The 21,831-nt window shown below is 51.5% G+C and overlaps 1 protein-coding gene across 16 annotated transcripts in view; it reads left to right on the forward strand.

Annotated features, from left to right (window-relative positions):
* Positions 1-21,831, forward strand: part of Ablim2 (actin binding LIM protein family member 2) — a 127,060-nt gene that overhangs the window by 39,194 nt on the left and 66,035 nt on the right. For 10 of the 16 annotated variants that reach the window (XM_040746969.1, XM_040746973.1, XM_040746980.1 and 7 more), the window contains exons 4-8: positions 939-1,082; positions 4,783-4,966; positions 9,808-9,923; positions 12,709-12,835; positions 15,214-15,307. In XM_040746969.1, coding sequence (XP_040602903.1) covers positions 939-1,082; positions 4,783-4,966; positions 9,808-9,923; positions 12,709-12,835; positions 15,214-15,307 — 665 coding nt within the window. Of the gene's footprint in view, positions 1-938; positions 1,083-2,805; positions 2,932-4,782; positions 4,967-9,807; positions 9,924-12,708; positions 12,836-15,213; positions 15,308-21,831 lie in introns of all 16 variants that reach the window. The other 6 variants (XM_040746966.1, XM_040746965.1, XM_040746968.1 and 3 more) reach the window with 1 other exon arrangement.

Consider the following 21,831-nt stretch of genomic DNA (forward strand, 5'->3'; position numbering starts at 1 on the left):
TGAGCTTAGGAGACCCCAAGTCCCATACATGTTCATAATGTCCCAATATATATCTGGGTACATTGCTGGTGTGGCAAAGTCTTTGCATTACCTGAGTGTGTGGTCTCTCTAGGCCAGGGCACAGTAGTCCCTGCCGCAGACCTACATGGTCCCTGTATGGCAACCTGGGGCCTATGGCTCTTTAGTTCCTCAAATACACTTAGTTTTGTTTCAGCCTAAAACCTTGAGAATCTCGTGGATGCTTCCTCATTATAGGGCTGTTGAGGGGCAGACCTGAGGCTTCTATACCATAACCTAGCATCCCACGTGCCGGCATCTACAGGTACTTTAGCAGGCTGCAGGGTCATACCTGGTACATGGACATGCCTGGTCTTAGGACCACAACTCTGGTTCTTGAACTTGTGGTCTCCAATACCTCTTTCAACTGTCTACCTGGCTGTGGCTCACTCTTGGGGGTCACTGACCATGTTTAGTCTGGTGTTTTGGGACTCAAAGGAAATGTGAAAACAGTTCTCAGAGGGCTGCAGCTGTCTGAAGAAGAGGCTGAGGGTCCCAGGACTGTAGGAGCACCGAGCTGTCTGGAAGTGATGTCACTCTGAGACTCTAGGTGTCAACATTGTACTGGATGGATGCAACAAGGGTTAGTTGCTCTTTAAGAGGGAACAATGGTGGCCTTGCTATATCAGCACTGCATAGAGGTATGAGGGACGTCATAGGTAAGTAAGCGATAGGGATGAGAATGCTTCCTGAGTAGAGCAGCCACAAACAGAGCCCACAGTGGGTTTACCAAATGGTCTTGACTCTCAGAACTGTTACCTGTCATGCAACTTGAGTGTCACTTGACCAGTGCTGTGGGTGGGGGCATGCTGGGAGGCATCCTGCTTGTTCTTCATGTCCTGAGTGTCCCCCACTTTAACCTGGCTCCTCTCTCCCCACAGTGTCGCAGCCCCAGGCTGCGCATGCCCCCCTGGAGAAGCCAGCCAGCACTGCGATCCTGTGTAGTACCTGTGGCAATGTGTGCAAGGGTGAGGTGCTGCGTGTTCAGAACAAGTACTTCCACATCAGGTGCTTCGTGTGCAAAGGTGAGCGTGTACTTGACCCTTGGCTTGGTTACACAGTGTCCTGAACTAGGCTTCCCAGCCTCCCTTCTCTATCTTTCTGGGTATAGAAAGCTCTCTGGTCACACCTGAGCGTCTGTAGTGTTCTGAGGCTGTGTCTTTCCAGAATGCCGTCTGGTGTGAGGGAGGAATCCTCTCAGGGGGATAGGGAGAGTCTGGATCCGCAGGGTTGGATGCAGGCATCTAAGCCCAGAATCAGAGATACCAGTCCTGGAGCTACTGGGGTACTGTGGAGAGTGTCAGTGGCCTTTGCTGGCTGTGCAAAATCAGTAGCAGTGTTCAGGGGGGCTTACTGCATCCCTGCTGCAGTAGCCCTGAAAACGCTCTAAATGAAAGTCACTCATTTTTCTTTGCTTATAAAAAGTAGCCTTAAAACCACAGCAATCTTAAATAATATCAATAACATGACAGGGTCTGAAGCTGTGTGTGCAGCCTCTCCAGCAGGTGTGCCTGTGTGTGCAGCCTCTCCAGGGTACCTGAATGGGTTTGGAGCCTTCTCCTCTGCTCTGCATTCCACACACATGCTAGGGGCGGAGCACACCTCCATCCAACGCCCAAGAAATGTGAGAAAAAGTACTCACAGGGTACAGTGGGTAGGATCCACCCACTGGACATGGCATGTGGACTTACGAGCTGGCATTGTTAAAGGACCACAGATGCTTTCCTACAGTGCAGGCAAGCCTCATGCACATGGCCCCTGGCTTGGCAGTGGTGTTCTGGGCTTCTGGAAACTGGCACTGCCTTCACCATGGTGACCCTCAGTGAAGAGAGGGAATGTTAAGTTTATTGTTTGAGTAGAAAAAGTAGGAGCCAAATCCTTGGGACATGGAGGTCAGTGCATGGGGGGGGGGTGTCTAGAGGCCTCCAAAAAGAAGTCAGAGGAGGTGCATTTGGCTGTAACTTGAAGATAGAAATTTGCCAGGCAGGAACAAGGCTGCCCTAGGTGGGAAACAACCCTACCAAGTGAGCTGTGTGTGCGTTGGGTGGGGGGCTGGTGACTGACTTCAGAGAGCGGAGGCGAAACTAGGAGCATCTAGGGGTTTGATTCCAGGTCCTTCTCTGGCCCCTGAACCTATAGAGGTACTTGGGCTTCTGTCTGTGGCATTCCAACCCCTCCACGCTGACCCTCTGGCTCAGCTACAGTGTATAAAGCCCTGATGTTTGAAAAGAGAATTTTCTGCAGAAGGGACCACCACAAAACACCCTTGGTGCTGTCAGCTCTGGATGGTCAGCCTCCATGGAGAAACATGGCCTGTGGGGTAGTAACAAGGTCAGCCTGAGCTAACTCTTACTTTGGTCTCATTCTTGGACACCGAGGGATCTGACTTAAGGTGAAACAGATACCAGCCTTCAGGGGCCTCATCCCAGGGCATGAGCAGCTGGTTCTCAGTGATGTCCCAAGAGCTACCAGGGTTGAGGGGGACCCCTACGCATCCCAGCCACCTTGGCCCTGATGTGTTCTCACAATGACACCCCATTTTTCTATTACCCCTATTGCAGCACATGACAAAAGCCCCAGAATCTTTTGTGATAGCCATCCCAGGATGGTGACTGGGACTGCTTGAGGAAAAAAATGATGACGTGGGCACCTCGCTCCCAGCATAGCCAGGAAAACCTGTGCCTCAGGCTCCACAGAGTGGGCATGAGTTGGGGGTTGGAGGGCAGCCTATTGTGTCATCTCACACAGCTCCAAACCACCCATCCCCAGAGGAAAGGATACATCAGCTCCGGGGGACTTTGCTACAGAGAGCAGCAGCCACTATCTGCAGCCTGGACGCAGGACCCCAGAATCTACAGAGAAAGTTAGGTGTGGGTATGCATCTGCTTAACCCAGTGCTGGTGGGGAGGCAGAGACAGGAGGATTCCCTGCAGCTCACCGGGCAGCCAGCACAGCTGAATCTGAGAGATTCTGTCTCAAAAGCAATGTGGAGAGCAAATGAGGAAGACATCTGACATTGTCCTCTGGCCTCCATAGGCACATGAACACATACAAATTACACAAAAAGAGAAAGAATTCCAAGAAGTGACCCTGACCCTGCCTTCTTGTCAGCTGCTGCCAACCCTTGTGTCCTCCAAAGATGAACACCTCCCCATACCTTCCAGGCCCCTGCTAACTTGATCCTCTTCAATCTGAAATGTGATAGAGGCACATTGTCTCCACGAGGGACTTGAGTTACTGGTGAACTTGTACTTTTTATTTTTAGGAGCAGAGGTCCGGGATGTCACTTCTTTGGGGTGACCTTGGAATCCTCAGAGCAGCCAGAAACCAACAGGCAGCCGAGGCAGCAGGGCTAGGGGCTGGTGGAGTATCTCAGGGTGTGATGCATGGCTGTCTGTGTCCCTCTCCCCATGTCACAGTGTGGCTTACTCAATTCTGTGTCTGTGCTCCCCTGCACACATTCTTTCTTTAAGGGCTGCCAGTGTTGTCACAGCTGTGACAAGCAGACATAGCCCAGTGTCAGCATCTTGAGTACTTGTGACTGTCTTGTCTCCAAGGCACTGCAGTATAATCCTGTGCATATCTGCCAGCCCCGTGGCCTGTTCTTGCAGAAGAATATTTGTTTGATCTATAGTAGGACAAGATTAAACCTTAGGTTTCATTCCCAGACTGGGTGTGGAGAAGGAATCCAGCATGGCTCCAGGCTGGCTTCTAGCCTATGGTGGAAATGATGGCAGCAGCAGCAGCCATAGGCTGAGACATAGGACTGTAAGGAATGTCACGGTCTAGCTGTGACACTGGCGTTCCTCTGTGCACGCACATGACATGGAAGGCCCCTTTCCTTTTGTACCAGCAGCCATGTCTCTGCAAACGGCATTGCTGTGGAAACTTCTAGGCTGTTCCATCTGAGACATTGAATGGTTCACTTGGGCGTGCTTCTGGGACTGGAGAGTATAAGGGAGGAGCGCACTATGTCCCCAGAAGTTGACTTGGGGCCTGCCAGCTGTTGGTGAGCAGCAGTCCCAGGGAGGATACTTTGGCCTATAGCCTGCAATCCTCTCTGCTCCTCCACTAGGCTCAGCAGTCCCGGCTCCCTGGAACTGTGTGTCAGGACAAGGGATTAGCGGCTCACAGTGAGCCTGTGGGTTCTCCTGCTCTGAATCTGGCCTTGCTGTGTTACAGGGGTCAGGGCTTGAGAACTGGGGGAACCAAATGAAAGTGGGAGGCAATGGAAAGTTTCTCTGTGGAATAGGGAAGCAAGTGTGGACTCAGTTGTCCTCCACTGGGACCTTCAGCCCAGAGGAGAGCATAGAGTGGTAAAGATGTACAGTCATTCTTTCTCTCTCTTTCTCTCTCACATGCATGCATGCATGCGTGCATGCATGCACACACGCACACACACTGCTCACCTGTTGTCCTACCACTGAAACAGCTTGAAGGGTCTCACAGGGTCCCAGAGGCCAAAGAGCCCCATCATGTCCTAGCAAGGGTGAGAAGCTGGTTCTCCCCTCAGTTCCTCGGTGCCTCTTTCTGGACGTTTCCACAGAAAAAGACACATGACTCTAGGCCAGAGGGAAGCTTGTGTCTTTCCCTGGAGTCCCATCGCAGGTACTGTCAGACATTTGGATTCGTAGGAGCTTGTGTCAGGTGGGCTGGGGTCAGATCTGCTGGCTGTGAGACATGAGTTGGTCCGTCTGCTAGCCCAGCCTTTGATCTTCTCCCCAGCATGTGGCTGTGACCTGGCCGAGGGCGGCTTCTTCGTACGACAGGGTGAACACATCTGCACACGTGACTACCAGAGGCTCTATGGCACTCGCTGCTTCAGCTGTGACCGCTTCATTGAAGGGGAAGTGGTGTCAGCGCTCGGCAAGACCTACCACCCCGACTGCTTCGTGTGTGCTGTCTGCAGGTGGGTGGCCCAGCCTGTACCATGCTGGCCTCTGCTCCTCCTCCTTGCCCATCTCCCTCCAGTCCTGGCTCCACTCCGCTCCATCAGGCACAGGGAGGTACAGCAGTCTGTTTGGGGTCTTTCAGAGCAGGCTCAAGGCAGAGCTGGCTGTGAGGAATAGCAAGGGCCACGCTTTGCACACCGTCTCTCTGCACCTTCTCCAAGTCTTCTATCTTCCCAAGCTCAGTCCCACCACAGCCCTTATTGCGCCTTACCTAGACCTACCTTGGGCCCTGCCCTCCTGCTCTCCTGCCCTCCTGCCCTCCACTGTCTTTTGGCTCCTGTCAGGCCCCAAATCCTCTTACCTCTGGCCTCCTAGGTGGCACTCCCTAGCCTGCCCTTGGCCTTGTTCTGGGCTCTACTCTTTTCTACATTGCTTCCTGTCGTGCCTGCCCAGGTGGAAGTCTGTCCCTGCTCACCCACTCCCACAGGCCCAGGCTCTACTTCCTGTGTTCCAACCTGCAGGTGACATGTTTCCATCTACAGAAGCTTCACACATTACTGTCCTCAAATCCACCCAGCCACTATTCCAGTTCCAGACTCCACAAATGACGACTGCCCTCTGCCCAGTCCTCACCACTGCAGTCTGTTCCCAGAACCCCTGGAGCATCCCCCAGGCTCCCGATCCTGCCCCAGAGGTGTCTCAGCCATTATAGCCACACATTCCTTCTTTCCGTTATTCATTCAACCCACGTGTGCCGGGCCCAGGGTTCCACAGGCATTGGTTCTGGCCCTGTAACCTCAGCTTCTTAGATTCCTCCAGAAGAGGGAAGCAGGCCCTATGGGTAACTCCATGGTCCTGCCAAGTCTGTCTCCAGCAGGAAGCAGGAATATGGTAGCTCCCTCCTCCCTCTCCCTCTCCTTCCCTTCCACCCAGTAGGCCTCTTCTCCCTTCCTCCCTTCTCCTTCTGTCCTGTTTTGCATCCTGACCCATCCTGGCCCACAGCTGTGTCCTGCCCAACACCATGGTGTGATCTTGTCTCAGGTGTCTGGGAGAGGGCAGGGACTGGGAGTCCTGGTCCCTGTTGTCTGACATAGAGCAAGTGAACTTCCTGTGAAGTGTCTGGATGTTACACTGGCAGCAAGGCCTTGTGGTCATGCCTTCTGACCAATGGCAGCCTTCCTGGGTCCTTTTGCATCCCTTCCCTGCCCTCAGGAAAGGCCCCTGGCCAGCAAACACAGGCTAGAGCGAAGATCAGAGTGTGCTTAGTTAGTTCCCTGTGTGGTGTTTCCTACATCCTTTCCAAGCAGCTGTCTGTGGTCACAGCATGTACCCAAGGCCAGAATGGAGCCTTTGGCCAGGAGACATCAAGGGAGGAAGCTTGGTGGGGGACATTTCCCATGGAAGAGTTGCTGTGTGCTCTCTAACGTGGCTGGGTCAGAGCTTTCCAGAAACACCTTGATGGTTTCCATGTGGTACTCTTATGAGGTTGGCCCAGCCACAGCTGGCCTGAGAGCACAGCTTGGGCAACCTACAAGTGATGGGGCGGGGCTCTGCCATTGCACGTGGCCAGACTAGACCCCACACAGAGTTAACCTTCAGCAAGCACACATTGGAACTGGGGCCCGGGTTCAGGTGCAGCAAAGCACAGGCCATCGTCCTGCTTCCTGCTGGAGGCTGACTCTGAGGGACCACAGAGAACAGAGTGAGGTGTTCCCTGGCCAGGGTGAGATGATGAATGGAAAGATGGATGTGTGAGACAAGGGAAAGAATGGGCGCTGTATTAGGCCAAATACCTAGCAATGTCACCATTAAGAGGCCTTCCCTCCGTGGTAACAAATGCCCAAGGGAAATGCTTTAAAAGGAAGAGCTCTGCCCCTCCCCCCACAACATCACTCCAGAAGACTCTGGCCGCCCTAGATGTATAATGTTGCTGGTGCTGCCCACATTCAAGATGGGTTCCTTTCTAGAAACACTCTCAGATAGACCAAGAGGTAATGTAATGGTTGCCAGATGTTTCTCAATCCAGCCAAGCCATCAGCGGGCTGAGGGTCAGCCACTGTGCACAGTTCCCAGGGGACACTGAGTTCTAAGCACAGTGATGGTCCTTGCTGGACACTGCAGGGGTGGGCCTCATTGATGGGGTTCAGACAGCTCTGGAACAGAGGCTGCTGTGCAGTGACCCCGCAGGGGGAGGTGAGCCTCCTTGAGATGTCTCTAGAGGCTGGCAGTTCACCCTCCTCACAGGAAGGTGTGTGACCACTGCGTCCAACTACATAAAGACTACAGCATTCAGTATTTCCTCAGAAGTGTAGAGCCCAGAAGAGACAACAGGCCAAACATGAAGAAATGTTAGTGGAGACCACCAGGGTTGACATCAGCAGACACAAACATGGGGACAGCTCTGTCCACTCTGTCGTTATTTAAAGGGGACCGTGTCCAGAAGTGGGAGGGCTATGGAGGGGGAGAAAGGAACCACTGGCAGCTCCTGAAGTGATCAGGCACATGCAAGAAATGAGTGGGGACTCAAAAGTAGCAGTAGACGCTTTCACACCGGCCCACATGGAAGTAGATACAGAACTTTTGTCTGCCTCTCTGTTAGTCTGCTGCCGGTCTGTCTGATGTTTGTGTGGGTAAGGGAGACAAAAACCAATTCTTTTGAAATAATGGATGTAATTGTCTAGAATTGATGAAAGCTAGAAGCTTATAGCCCCCAAATCTCAGTGGCTCTGAAAAGAGAGTGCCCAGATAGTCACCGTCAACCCCTTGTATCACATCCCAGCGAGAACTCACTGAGGTGTTCACAAGCCACACTGCTAAAGATTTGCAAGAAAAAAAAATCTAAAAACATCAGGAAAAATACAACTACCATAACAGAACCCCCCCCCAATACAAACAAAATGCCATGTCTGTGGAGGAGCATGGATGAGCTCAGACCTCCACCAGGAGCTATGCATGCTGGGAAACAGTAAGAAGATGTCTGTAAGCACCAAAAAGAAAATAAAATCTACCAGAGCTGTATTTAGCCAAAATCCTTCTGAAAAAGAAGGCCAGACTCAGAGCCCAAGGCCCTCTGTGGGATGATTTCACCTTACCCAGAGTGGATCGACCTTGTTGATTAAAATGGCATCAAAATGGTGATTGAAATGTTCTGAAATTTATTGTGGTGATGGTGTTACAGCTCTGGGCACGCTAACTTCATTGGGTTATTTGTACACTGAGGCCTGAGAATAGTGAGTGTCAATGAACAGGCACCATAAGAGACGAAGACAAAATCTTTACTGTACACATAAGAGCTAAATGAATTTGGCTCCAGCAGGCCTGCCTTGCTACGGAGTGATGGTTTTGCAGACTGGAAGGAAATAATGTCAAAAGATATCAACAGAATCTCAAAGCAGCCCAGCATGTCAGTGCACACTTTCAATCCCAGTTTCGAGGAACTTGAGACATAAAGCTATAGACTAAAGTTCTGTCTCAGAACAGACAAAAACATAAAATCTAAAGCAGGGGGCAATAAACCCTTCCTCTCTTAAGACGTTACTTGCAGGGCATTTTGTCATAACAACGAGGAAGTAATTGATATAGTCCAAATATGTGAAGAACTACAATCCAAAGGAAATGTCCATCATGAGCAAAAGGGTTTAACAGATGTCTCACCAAAGAGCATACACAAATGGCCAAAAGATACACACTTACATTTACACCATAGCTACTGGGGACATCAACCAAAGCAATTGTGAAATGGCAGCTGTAGATACAACATATGGTGGATGGCAAGGGTTATTATAGCTAGGAGATACGAAGTGGTACAGTTTCCTTGGAGACAGAGTCACACAGTAGGTGACTGGGAATTCCACTTTGGGAAAGGACGTCCCATTATGCAGGTGTCCAAGTGGGAACAACCCAGATAGATGCCTTTTAACAGATGCAATGGAGTAATACTCAGTCCTGAAAAAGAACAAACTGGTGACATGAGGAGCAACAACATGGGTAGATAATGGCAGTGTGGTATTGAACAAAATACACAGCGTCAGGCGGTGGCAGCTCACGCCTCTAATACCAGCACTCGGGAGGCAGAGGCAGACGGATCTCTGTGAGTTCGAGACCAGCCTGGTCTATAAGAGCTAGTTCTAGGACAGTCTCCAAAGCACAGAGAAGCCCTGTCTTGAAAAACAAACAAACAAACAAACAAACAAACAAAGAAATACTCACACAGCTTTGTTGTCTGGGGTATGGGAAGTGGGGTAGTGGGAGAGAGCCACAGGGACATTTGCACTGGTCAGGAGTTCCACAGCACAGTATCATTGATTATACTGAGTGCATTTGCTAGAATGGATTTCAATTAAGCCATTTGAGCTTGTAGGGGAATGTCCCCTGGATACTCACAGCCCTGGAGTCTAGGCTAGCATGTTCCACCAGGCATGTCTGAGTGAATGACAAGTCTGTGTGGCATGTCATTAGTCTTCTCTTGCAGGTGAGAAACAGGAACACAGAGACACTGAGTAATGTATCCAAGTTGCACAGCTGGAGTATAATTTATCATATTAGAAATGGTTAGGGACTCCCACTTAGCCCTAACCTTCCCCTTACCTGGGGAGATGCATCATGTTAAGACATGGTAGCTTTCAGATCACAGTGCTGGCAGGCGACAAGTGCAAGCATCCATGAGCCACCGGGTACCCAGGTCAGCCAAAGGCCAAGGTTGGAGGACCAGCCAGCAAGGACCTGGCCCTGTCTAGTCTGTGTAGGTTCTTGGTCCCCTAGAAAGAGGACTGTCCGCTGAGTCAGGAGCCATGGCCTTGGAGTGACATCAGGAGAGAAGGGCCAGAGGTGGCCAACAGGATGTTCTCTCTCATTTCAGGCTGCCCTTTCCTCCTGGGGACCGAGTGACCTTCAACGGGAAGGAGTGTATGTGCCAGAAGTGTTCCCCGCCCACAACACTGGGCAGCAGTGCTCACCTGGCCCAGGGCCTCCGGAGTAAGTGTGGCTTGGCCTCTATAAGGGTGGGTACTGAGCTGCAAGTATGTGGGAGGGGGTGGCCGAGCCGGACGTTGTGGGACCAGCACAGTAACAGAGCACTGAACACTGGGGACCCAGTAAGGAACCACCCTGTTCCTGCCATTAAGTCTTTTACACAGGCTATGCCTATCACAGCCACCTCAGTTTTTACATTCCACACACCTTCTGCAGTCACCCAGCTCTAGGCCTCCTCCTCCAGAAGTCTTCCCAGTCCTTCTCTGTTCTTCCCTTTTGGTGCTGGCACAAGACTAGGTCCATCTTGATGGCAGAGTCATATGCAGCGTGCGGGGCAGGAGACAGACATCTTTGGGAACTCCTGTGATCTCTCATAGACCGCTGAGGATGTTCTGTGACTGGCAGATAGGCAGTAGCTGCCACAGAACTGTTCTGCCACTGGCAGAGCCACGCAGGGCTATCAGGGCACCAGAGGCATTGACAGTGAGCACTGTGTTCCCATGACAACACTCCTTATGCACCTTGCATGGACAGGGATGGGGGTAGTTATTGAGAGCAACTTCATGGTGGCCCAGAGCTACAGAATGCCCCTGCTGAGCCCAGGCAGAGGAACCCAGATAGTCCTCCATTCCCTACTCTGGAGTACCAGGTGGGCTGGTGGCAACAGAGTGGCAGTCATACCTGGGACCTCTGCAGCAGCCCCAGCTCTGGCCGCAGCAGTAGTTGTGAGAGCAGAGCCAGGCTCTCCGGTAGATGTGGTCTGTACCTGCCTTTATTAATTCATGAGGTACAACCTTCACACCTGGGATCTGTCCTTGGATTTGCTTTCTATGGGGTCAGAGCTATTACTAGCCCACAAGAACATTGCTTTTTCCTTGGTATACACAAGTGACTTGCCAGTGGTCATGTAGCAGGTGGGAGGCAGTTAGTGCCTGAGCCTTGGGAGCCTCACCTGGAGGTTACCGCTCTGATGCCTCCACAGGAGGCCCATCTTCTTACCTTCATAAAGGTCTGTTATAGTGTCACCCACAGGCCAGCCATTGCTCAGAGAAGCCGCTCAGTCCAAGCACTGTCAGTGTTTGCTACAGACTGTGGGATCATGGTTTGAACTGGGATATATTTTAACCCTGGGATCAGGGAGATAAGGCAAAAAGTCCTCACAGTGCAGGTGAAGTGAGCTGGGGGTGATTGTAAGAGTGCCCACTAGCACAGGAATGTCCTCCTTCATGCTCTAAAATTGAAATTCATGCATGGATTGATGAGGTGATAAAGGTCCCCTGGGAAGATTGCATAGAATGGAGTATGTGTATTATACATGCATGCACACATGAATGCAACTGTGTACTCATGCACGGACACACATGTACAAACACATACATACATGCATGCATATACATTCACATGCATACATGCATGCACACAATCATGAACATACACACACACACATGCATATACGTGTACATACACACAGATGTCTGGGAGGACATATACAGAGTCCCAGAGGACAATATACTCATGCTGTCACCCAGGTACACTCTGTCACTAGGGGAATGAATAGAGATCTCTCTGTGTTCCTGATTATAATATCATGTGCCCACCCAGGCTGCAAACAGCACATAATATACCTATATATAGGCAAGGTGGTGGTGGATGCACACTTTTAATCCTGCACTGGGGAGGCAGAGGCAAAAACCAAAAGATAAAAATAAATAAAAAGTAAAAATAACCACACATCCTTGCCCAGGTGCATGCGAGCATGATGCACAAGTCCCCATAGTTACCCCTGCATGCTTACCCTACACTGCCTTTTCCACTTTGATGATAGCCTACACATCTATCAGTGAGTGACAAGGACCCTGGTGTAACAGTTCCCTGTGTGGAGGACCAGCTGACTTAGCAAAGTCGGGCCAGGACATGAGGTCCAGGGTCCTCAGCAGCATGGAGCAGGGAGGCCGAGGCATCCGGGGAGACTGATCAGGACCTCAGATTAGGACACTACCCCACAATGAAGAATGCTGGTCTCCATGGCAGGGGTGGAGGTGGGCTTCAGAGAGAGAAAGTTAGAGACGAGCAGGGCAGGTACGGAAGAAGCTGTCTGGGCCTGGGATAGGTCCCAGCTGACTAGGGGTTATAACACAGAGCAAAGGGGAGGAGAATTCCAAATGCAGGCGTCTCATAGCCAGAGGAAGAGCTAGGGATGTGTGGATCAGAGGGAATCACCAGGAGGGAGCTCCAAGCAGATGAGATGTGGAGCAGGGACTGGAGGTGAAAGCTGGGACTCAGCTCCTCAGGAGGGGAATCCTGGCAGGTGAGAACGGATGGCGGGAGTAGGCATGGCAAAAGGGACTGGGGCCTCCTCTCTGCAGAGGTCATGTCCATCTGGTGAGATGCCATATTATGTGGAAGTTCAGCATTCTGCCTCCAGCAAAGGGTGGGGAGTTCCCGTCCCAGGAACTACCAGTGCACCTGATCAAGCAGGCCATCACATCTTTTAGAAGGACGGCTTCATCTCCATCTTGGTTTTCCAGCTTCCAGCCCAGGCTGCATAGTGTCAATGTCCCTCACACACAGGATCAAGTCTCACCACGGGCTGTGCAAAGGCTTCCTTTAACTGTGAGGCAGGGCCCTTTTAGCATGCCACTGTGTGTCTCTCTCCTCTAGGGCTGTCCCGGGTGACTTTGTGTGGCCTAATACTCTGAGGGTTTGAATGCCTTGGTGGGGTTTCTGGGCCCTGCAGTAGGAGGCCCCTGGTCCCACAGCGAAGGTTTCTGTTTGTTCTCTGTTCCAGGTTGTGGGGGTTGTGGCCTAGAAATCAAGAATGGCCAGGCCCTGGTGGCTTTGGACAAGCACTGGCACCTGGGCTGCTTCAAGTGCAAGACTTGCGGGAAACTCCTCAATGCAGAGTACATCAGCAAGTGAGTGTGGCAGACAGAGCCAGTTCAGGAAGGCCTTGACAGACGCTGCAGGTGGGGCAGGGTCCAGTCCTGCTGGGCTGAGTAGTTCTGCTCCTGGATAAAGCTCTGGTCCCTGCAGCAGTCCTCTTCCTTGCCAGCTCAAGTGGCTTTCAGTCTCCAGCTCGGACTTGCGGCTAGGAGCGGAGGAATGGAATGGAGCTGGTGGCTTTGACTTCTGTTGGTGGCCTCTCTGTTCCAGGATGATACTGCTTGCTTGGTGCCTGGGCATTCCTGGCACTGGATGCCCTGTGGAGCACATAACAGATGGTAGAGGCTAGCTGCAAGGACTCAGGAGGCTGGCTGTCTCCATGGGAGCATAGCAGCCTATAAGAGCATGCTTCGATCTGCATAGATGCACTTTGGTATATCCCCTACCCATTGGCTCAGGGTTCCCCCAGATGCTGTTAAGGGGGTGAGCCTGCCTGGGGAGGAGACAGCATTTGCTACAGACTGTGGGATCATGGTTTGAACTGGGATATATTTTAACCCTGGGATCAGGGAGATGAGGCAAAAAGTCCTCACAGTGCAGGTGAAGTGAGCTGGGGGTGACTGAAAGAGTGCCCACTAGCACAGGAATGTCCTCCTTCATGCTCTAAAATTGAAATTCATGCATGAATTGATGAGGTGATAAAGGTCTCCTGGTAAGAGTGCATAGAATGGAGTATGTGTACTATACATGCATGCACACATGAATGCACCTGTGTACACATGCACGGACACACATGTACAGTGTATGCACATACTTGCACAAACACATACACACATGCATGAATATACATTCACATGCATACATGAACATGCATACATACATGCACACAATCATGAACACATATATATGTGCATGCATATACGTGTATGTACACACAAATGTCTTGGAGTACATGTACAGAGTCCCAGAGGACAATATACTCATGCTGTCACCCAGGTACACTCTGTCACTAGGAGACTGAATAGAAAGTACCAGAGACCTCTCTGCGTTCCTGATTACAATACCATGTGCCCCATTGATCACAAAATTAAACATTGTCTAATGTGATGTCCCCAAGCCAAAGTGAGCTTCCACTCAGATGGATGAATCTGTGACGCCTTCGTCCCCCAGCCTCCATCACAATCACACTGTGGGAGTGACTCAGTTGGGCAGAGCCTGGAGTGCAGGACTCTGAAGAAAATGGCGATGTGGCCCCTTATCAGGTGCCCCCACACACAGGGCGTTGGCTCACCCACACCAGCATGTTACTTAGCAGCCTCTGGAGCCATCCCAGAATTGAGGGGGAGATCACATTGATGTTGCCATGGAGATGGAATCTCAGAACTTCCTGGGTTTGCTGTAGATAATATGAGCTTATGGGGTCTCCAGGTCTGCATCCTGTCTCCTTCTGAGAGCTGAAATCAGTGAAGGACAGTCACAGAGGGGCACCCAGCCCTGTAACCCTCATCCTGGGATCTTGTGAGGGGCCTGGAATTAAGGGAAGGACTGTGGCACTCAGTCTAAACCCCAGCAGCCCAAGTATACCTGCCTGTCATGGCTGTGGAAATCCGTGGAAATCTAGTAGAGTCTACCCTCCTCTCACCTCTACACTAACTCCTGTTGGCCTGTAGCCCATGGCTGAAGGCAACCATAGCTAGCAACGCCAATAGTCTAGGACATGACAAGTGATTTCTTAAGTCCCCAACCTCGCCTCTTGTGAAGACCTCACTGTCATTTCTCCTGTTTTGCTGTGGGAGGGGTTGAGGGTCAGTGATGTTAAGTGACACACTTGGGACATGGCGTTTGAGTCCGAGGCTGATTGCATGTCTCCTCCCAGCAACTGTTGCCCATCTTAAGTGGGGATGATAAAGGTCCCAGTTGCAGCCTCCATGCCTCTCTGAGCCCTCCCTCCCCTGAGCCCTCTCTCCCTGCCTCTGTATCCTTCATCTATTGTTAGGCTCACAGTGCCAAGAAAAAAAGGATAGGTAAGCTGGGGGATATCCTGTCTACACCGCCTTCCCATGACACTGGACTGATGGCTAGCCCATTTAACACAGAACAGAGTTGGCTACTCTCCTGGGCACAGCTTCTAGACCAGTCTGCCTCTACACTGACTCCTGCTGCCGTCAGCAGCACTAGGTGTGTAAGTCACACTTGAAAACTCGGGCAGAAGGCAGGACTCACCCTTCATATTTCTCATGAAGTTTCAAAGTGAGTGATAAATGAATGCTAGGTGTCCAGGAATCGTCCCTTGGAGTAGGAGAAAGCTACCTTGCCTCCATCTTGAGAGAAAGTTCTCTTATGAGTTTTGTTGCATGTTGGGGACCAAGTGGGTGACTCCATGCCCTCCTGACTGCCTGTCTCATTGCAGGGATGGGCTACCCTACTGTGAGGCTGACTACCACACCAAGTTCGGCATCCGCTGCGATGGCTGTGAGAAGTATATCACAGGCCGAGTGCTGGAGGTGAGAAGCCTGTGGCCAGTGCTGGCACTTTCTGAGAGCTAAGTCATTTCAGAAAGAGCCCCGAATCTTCCCCTGTGCCCTTAGCACACTCCAAGCCCTTTCCTCCCCATACAGAGTTCATATCGATGGTGCCACGCTGTGTGTAATCTCTTGGGACCCCCTTCTTTTCCATAGCCCAACACTCATAGCTCACTCAGATGTAAGCGCATGTCAACACGTGTCACACACTCTGATGTGCTGGACTTCTCCTCTGGTTAGGTGGGACATACTCTGATTTACTGTGGTAAATAAGAGGGCAGTGAACATCTTTTCCCAAGGCTCCATTCACACGAGTAATCTCCATACTCTTCCTTCAGATAAGTCCATAGAAACATGGATGCCAGGTCAAAACTGCAAACGCTTGCACAGGTGGTGGCAGGCACTATAAATTGCATGCTTTTTGGTTAGAATCTTCTGGCCCTCTCCCGCCTTAGCCTTTGCCAACCTGGTAAGGCCTTGCCTTTCCCCAGCCCGGAGGCAGGTTGGCTACTGTGCCTCTTTTTCATAAACAATGCTTGCCTGCGCACTGGGCCCTTCAAGTTGTTTGAATGGATTGTGCAGCGAGATCGTGACTTTTGTCTCCTGTCAGTCCTGTGAGGAGAGCATAGTTGGTATTCATACAGGCAAATCCTGCATTAGGACAAAAGATCAGCCTGTCCCATCCTACAGAAGCCTGGTCCCAACACCATCTATTTCTGCCCTGCTTGTCCCTCCAACAATCGCTGGAGTTTCACTCTGCCCAGGATCCTTCCCTGTTTCTCTGCCTGAACAAGAGTTCATCCTTCATGGCTTTTGTTTTCATTATTTTTATTTTAAATATTTTTGAATCTGGGTCTCATGTAGCCCAAGGCTGGCCTTGCACTTCTTGCACAGTTGAGGCTGACCTTGAACTCCTGATCCTGTCTCCTGCTCCAGAGTGTTATGTGCCCCAGGAACTTTTAAAACAGCTTAAGCATCTCTTATTAAGAAGAGCATCTGCCAGCATTAGCCCCTGGGACGGCAGTGACTATGACACCTGTGTGGTTTTGCTTCCCGAGGCAGCCCACTGGCCTTCCTGACTCTCAGTGTCCCTCCCCATAGCACACTGAAGCCTGTTCTCTGCCCTCCCATAGAGGACCTCAAGCTCAAGAAAACAGCCCTGTGCTCCCGTGTGGACCTGGGGCTCCTGCCTCTCCCTTAAACTTTGGCACCTGTGCACCAGCTGACCACACAGTTGCCCCCCCTTTCTTGGATGTGAAAAAGCCTTTAGATCTCAGCCAAGTGTGGGGAATCCCCCAGCAGAGCCTCATTTGAGCAAAGGCTGCCCTAAATCTCCTGACCTCTGGCAGAGAGCAGACCTTGGGTGGCATGGTAATCTAATCTAGTCTCATCAAGTTTTGACCTTGTGGGCTGATGTGGGCACATCTGGAATCTGTCTCTGCCGTTGCTACTAAAAGCACAGTTTGTGAACATGGCCCACTTCATAGCAGAGTCCAGCAGACAGACCCTCATCTAGGAAAGCTAGCCTACATGGGCAGACCTGGCCCAGTGCTGAGACCTGGCTGTGAGAGTGTTGGTAAGGTTTGAGCTACGACATGTTCCATGTCCCATAGCCCAGCTCTGAGTTGCCCCAGGATGATATGTGAGAGGGACATTCTTGTGAGGCCATTGGACATGACCACATCTGCAGAGTGAGTATCCTTATTGTGTCTCTGAGCTAAGTGCAGAAGTAAGGACTAGGTTCTGTGACGCACTGTTGGTGTACTCTGTCTCGACTGTGGGAAGGGGCTCTCCTGGCTATCAGGATCTGGACGGTCCTGGTTTTCCTCTACAGCCTACAGTGGAGGAGAAAGGGTGCTTTCGGTTTTGCTTTTTCTGGGGGCGAGTGTGCTGCGGTGGTGGTGGTGGTTCCTGGAGGTGGTAGCACTAGAGTCTTTGTGCTGCCGGCTCTGCACAGCTCTGAGCATCCTCCTGGCGGGTGTGAGGTGGGAGCCACGGGTGGAGACAGCCAGCTCTGCAGAAGAGAGCAGCGCTGCAGTGACACCGCCTGAAGCTGGGCCAGGCAGGCTGGTGCCCGGCTAGTGACACTGAGCTCTTGGGGAGCTGCAGGAACAAGTGACTTATTGGAAGAAGGAACAAAAAAGGACAAGAGTACGGAGGCTGGCTGAGGGTGAGGGTGACACCTCAGAGCAGGCGGTCCAGGCTCGCGTGCTGAGAAGGGCTGGGGACAGACCTTGAGCAGGTAGGAAGCCTGGCAGAGCTGCCAGGGCTTGGGCTGAGCCAGGTGGGTGGGCTGCTGGGGGTCCCTGCAGTCCCTCTGGCCCCTAAGACCATTTTCAGCCCCCAGCTGTCAGCTGTCTTCTCTGTGAAGCCCAAGTGGGAGCCTCCTGTGCTCCCCCACGACAGCCCCATTTGTGCTGTGACTGTGTGAGGTAGGCACGGTGCCATCTTAAGCTCTTGGTGCCAGCAGTACTGCCTGGGAGATAGATGTGTGTTCCTGGTGATGGTGGGTACTCCTTCCTCTTCTAGTCCTCTGCCATTCCTGCTGCCAACAGCAGTCCTGAGGAGCCCGCTCCACAGGGACCGGTAGGGTCAAGGAGGGGCATTAGCAGAGGTGGACAGTTGAGAGCAGAGGTGGCGTGTGGGTGATGAGGCAGAGCTCACACCTGGCGACAAGGTGGAGCCCTGAAGTGGCTGATGTCAACATGCTGAGAGCTGCAGTTTGCCGGAGGCCTCATGAGGCCTGTCCTTAGGGAGTCCTCTGGAGCTGGGTACAGGAAGGAGGTGGGGAAGGAGTGTGTGTCCCTGGAGATGCTCAGGGCCTAGTTATTAGCTAGCCATCTTATAAGCCCCATTTCTTCTTTCTGCAAAGGTGGGGGTGAGATGGTGTGGGGGTGTAACTTGGCTCTGTTCTCTTTTAACCCCGATGGTACCATGGTTTGGGCCTCTCTTCCAGTGCAGTTTTATACCTGTGGCTATCACCATGGTAACAAGAAGTCCAGGTCCCTCTGGGACCATTAATTAATTCCTTAATCACTTCTTTCCTCTCTCCATCCCTCTTTTCTTTCCTTCTCCATTCCTGGTGTTTATTCCTGTGGGCTAGCCCCACACAGATGGGGTACTCGGGTCCTTGCCATGAAGGATGAAGGGAGCTTCTGCAGGAGAGAAGGCTGTCCAGGCTGCTCTGCCCTGGGTCAGGGACTGTTTCCATACACCATCTCCTGTCACGATGGGATGCCACTTTCAACTGCCCACTTCCGTATCCCATGGGCACTTTCCTTGCCACTCCATATGCATGGGCTCCTTACTACTGGCAGAGAAAAAACTGTTTTCAAATGGCTAAGAGCATCTGAAAGCTGAAGATAGCAATGAAGGCAGCATCTCAAGCCCATAAAACCAGTGTGCTCATTTTTAAACTGTAATCAAAAGGCTTACATAAAATAAACAATAAAATCACTCCTGGTGAATGCTGACACCTTAACTATTCAGTATTTAGAAATGATATTTTTGCATTTCACCCACCCACACACATACACACACACACACACACACTCATGCACATTTACACATGCACATAGAGGCAACCCACAGACTTACACGTGTTTACAATACCCAGAGACACACAGAAAAGCACCGATACACAGCATGCCACATGCAAGCACACAGACACAGAGACATAGACATACATGTACATACCAACAACACGAATCGGTACACAAACACACACAGAGACACAGGCATGAGTGTGTATGCCACTGTAGGCTGGGATCCTCAGGGGTTCCCACATGCGTTTGGCCAGAACTCTCTGTCCCCAGGAAGTTTTTCTGCTTGACTGTGGGCCTGTGTTCCCCCTCAGAGCTGCTTTCATGGGTGCATCCCTGGGTGGGCCTTAAGGATGGCTGTATGGATCGATGGTGCAGATTCCCAAGATGACTTCCTAAGTGGAGCTGACAGAGAGAATCAAGAGAGGAGGTGGAGACAGGGGCCCCCAGGGTCCTATTATGTCAGTAACAGATCCTGGGGGGTGAGGAACAAGTGGGGTGGTAAGGGGGATGAGCACAGGGACAGAGTCAGCATCTGGGATGGGACTCCAGACCTCCGGGTCTTTGCTGGGCATGCACTATTGGCTCTTCTTTTGGGAACAAGTGGTTCCCACAGGGTCTCAGGTAGAAGAGCCCTGGGGACTCAGTGCACCTGCAGCCATCAGGTATTCCTGGGCTGCACCTTGGCAATTAGGACTTTTAGCATCTGGATGCAGTGCTGGAGACTCACAAGGAATTTGCAAAGCAGGCATGGTGGTACCCACCTGAAATTCCAGTATTCATGGAGTGAAGCCATGAGACTTGCAAGTTCAAGGCTAGCCTGTGCTACAAAGTGAGATTGTCTCTATAGACCAAGGGCTGGGATAAAGCTCCGTGGGAGATCAGTTGCCCAGCAAAGGCAAGACTCTGAGTTCAAACCCAACATTACAAAAATAAACAAGAATAAAGGCATGCATACTTTTGAGACTAGCCAAGGAATGCCCTGGTCTCCAATCAGCCACCTGCAGGACCAGCTGTACTTTCCATGGGGAAGCCAAAGGAGAACCCAGGGCAGTAGGAGGCACATCCAGGTCCCCAGATAACTTGCTTCATCAGACCTTATGGTTGGGTGCAAGGAAGAAGGTACTGGTCTCAGATGTGTGAGGCTCAGTTAGGAAGATCTGGATTTCTGCCGGCCATGTGAGGAGTGGTCCCTTGCTCTACCCTGCCGAGGAGAGGCAGTGTCTCAAGGCATGTGGCCTGTGTCCCACCTTAGTGCCACAGACCCTTTCTGCAGGGCTGCTGGGGACTGTCCTTGGAGCCCTGCCTACTGGCCTGGGCCTGCTGCGGCTGCAGGGACTCCATGCCCTTGTAAGCTCCTCACGTCTCCATTGCTAGCCTTGGTCTGTTTTGCTAAAGACGACAGTTGCTTGTTGGAAGGCACAGCTATTTTTCTAAAACCACACAATGCCCAAACCTTTTGGGCTCCTGATTCACTGTTCAAATCTTGAGCCTCAAGCAGGCAAAAGGTTAGGCCATCTGTCTGCTTGGATGCAGGGTTAGTGACATAGACGGTCCATGCTGAAGCAACCTGCTCTTGATGCTTTGGTCTTCCCGTGGGAAATCCCCGAGTGGATAGATGACTGGAAGACCCCTTGCTGTAAGGGAAACACAGTGACAGTGGGCTGTGATTGCAGCAGTAAAGGTACTTAACTCTGTCACCCTCACTGGCCTTCTCTGTAGCAGCAGGACACACACACACACACACACACACACACAGAGACAGAGACAGAGACAGAGAGACAGAGAGATGACAAACCTGAGTGTTCTCACAAGTCAAAGAGCTCTGTTGTCCTACTGCAATTTAAATCAAGAGAGGCCCTCTACATTATGGTAGGGGACAGTGCTCCAAGACATGTAACAAGGCCCAGGTCACATAAAGTAAGTAAAGGTCTTAGGCATCACCCTGGTTTTTGCTGTGACCTGGGATAGATCTTGTGACTTGAAGGCTCATCTCCTCAGTGGGCTCCCCAGCCAAATTGTGTCCTTTATGATACCTGGGACACAGGCCTTCTATTTTATATCTCCATCACAGACAGATTGTTCTAGAACAAAGAGCATCCTTAAAACATGGCTTAGCTATTGTCTGCCATGCTTTGCAAATGAGTGGCCCCCAGAAAGAATGAGAACAGTTGTCTCTCCTAGCTGTGAGGCTGAGGATGCCTGTTCACACACAGTCAAGTGTGGCCATTGCAGGAGGGGTGGTGCTGGGGCGCTGGCTCACCTGTGGCTCTGACTCAGGTGTGGGGCTCTGCAGTGGGTCAGGTGTGAGCTCTGCAGTGGGTCAGGTGTGAGCCATGACGGCACCCACACAGAGCAGCCACCCTGTGACCACCTCCCCTTCACCATTACCCTGTGGCACCACCAGGTCTAAGAACTGATTACATGGACAATGGTGTGCAGGGAAACCATTCTGCGAGTCACAGACCCAGCAGGTGCTCAGACACAGCCAGTCTGTAAGGACCAAGAATGTGCCACACTTTGGGGAATAGTATCTGCTCCTGGCTGGAAGCCTGCCACCCTAGCTAAAGTTCTGGTTCTGCCTCACTAGTCTTCAAGCCTTGGGTAGGTCTTCTGTCATCCCTGAGCCTCAGGCTCCTCATCTGAGCAGTGGGTGTGTATGACAGTGCCCACACAGATAATGGGCATGAATGCATAGAAAGCTCAGAATGCATTGCTTGACACATGGTTGACAGTCACAGGAACACCATCAACTTCTGACATCTTCCAGATGCAGGGGGAGCCCAAACTGTGCAGTTAACCCCTGGGTATTCACTGAAACATACAAACTCCAGGGCATCCCAGGAGTTCATTGCTCAAACCTCTGCTCCACTGGTCCCACAGCTTCCCCATCCCCGAAAGGAGCCCTCCACACAAGCAGGGTCACCTCTGGCTTTGCCTTTTCTGGATGTTTCTGAGTCACAC

The sequence above is a fragment of the Mesocricetus auratus genome, unplaced genomic scaffold (genome assembly GCF_017639785.1).
Source record: "Mesocricetus auratus isolate SY011 unplaced genomic scaffold, BCM_Maur_2.0 Super-Scaffold_100006, whole genome shotgun sequence".
Taxonomy (NCBI): Eukaryota; Metazoa; Chordata; class Mammalia; order Rodentia; family Cricetidae; genus Mesocricetus; species Mesocricetus auratus.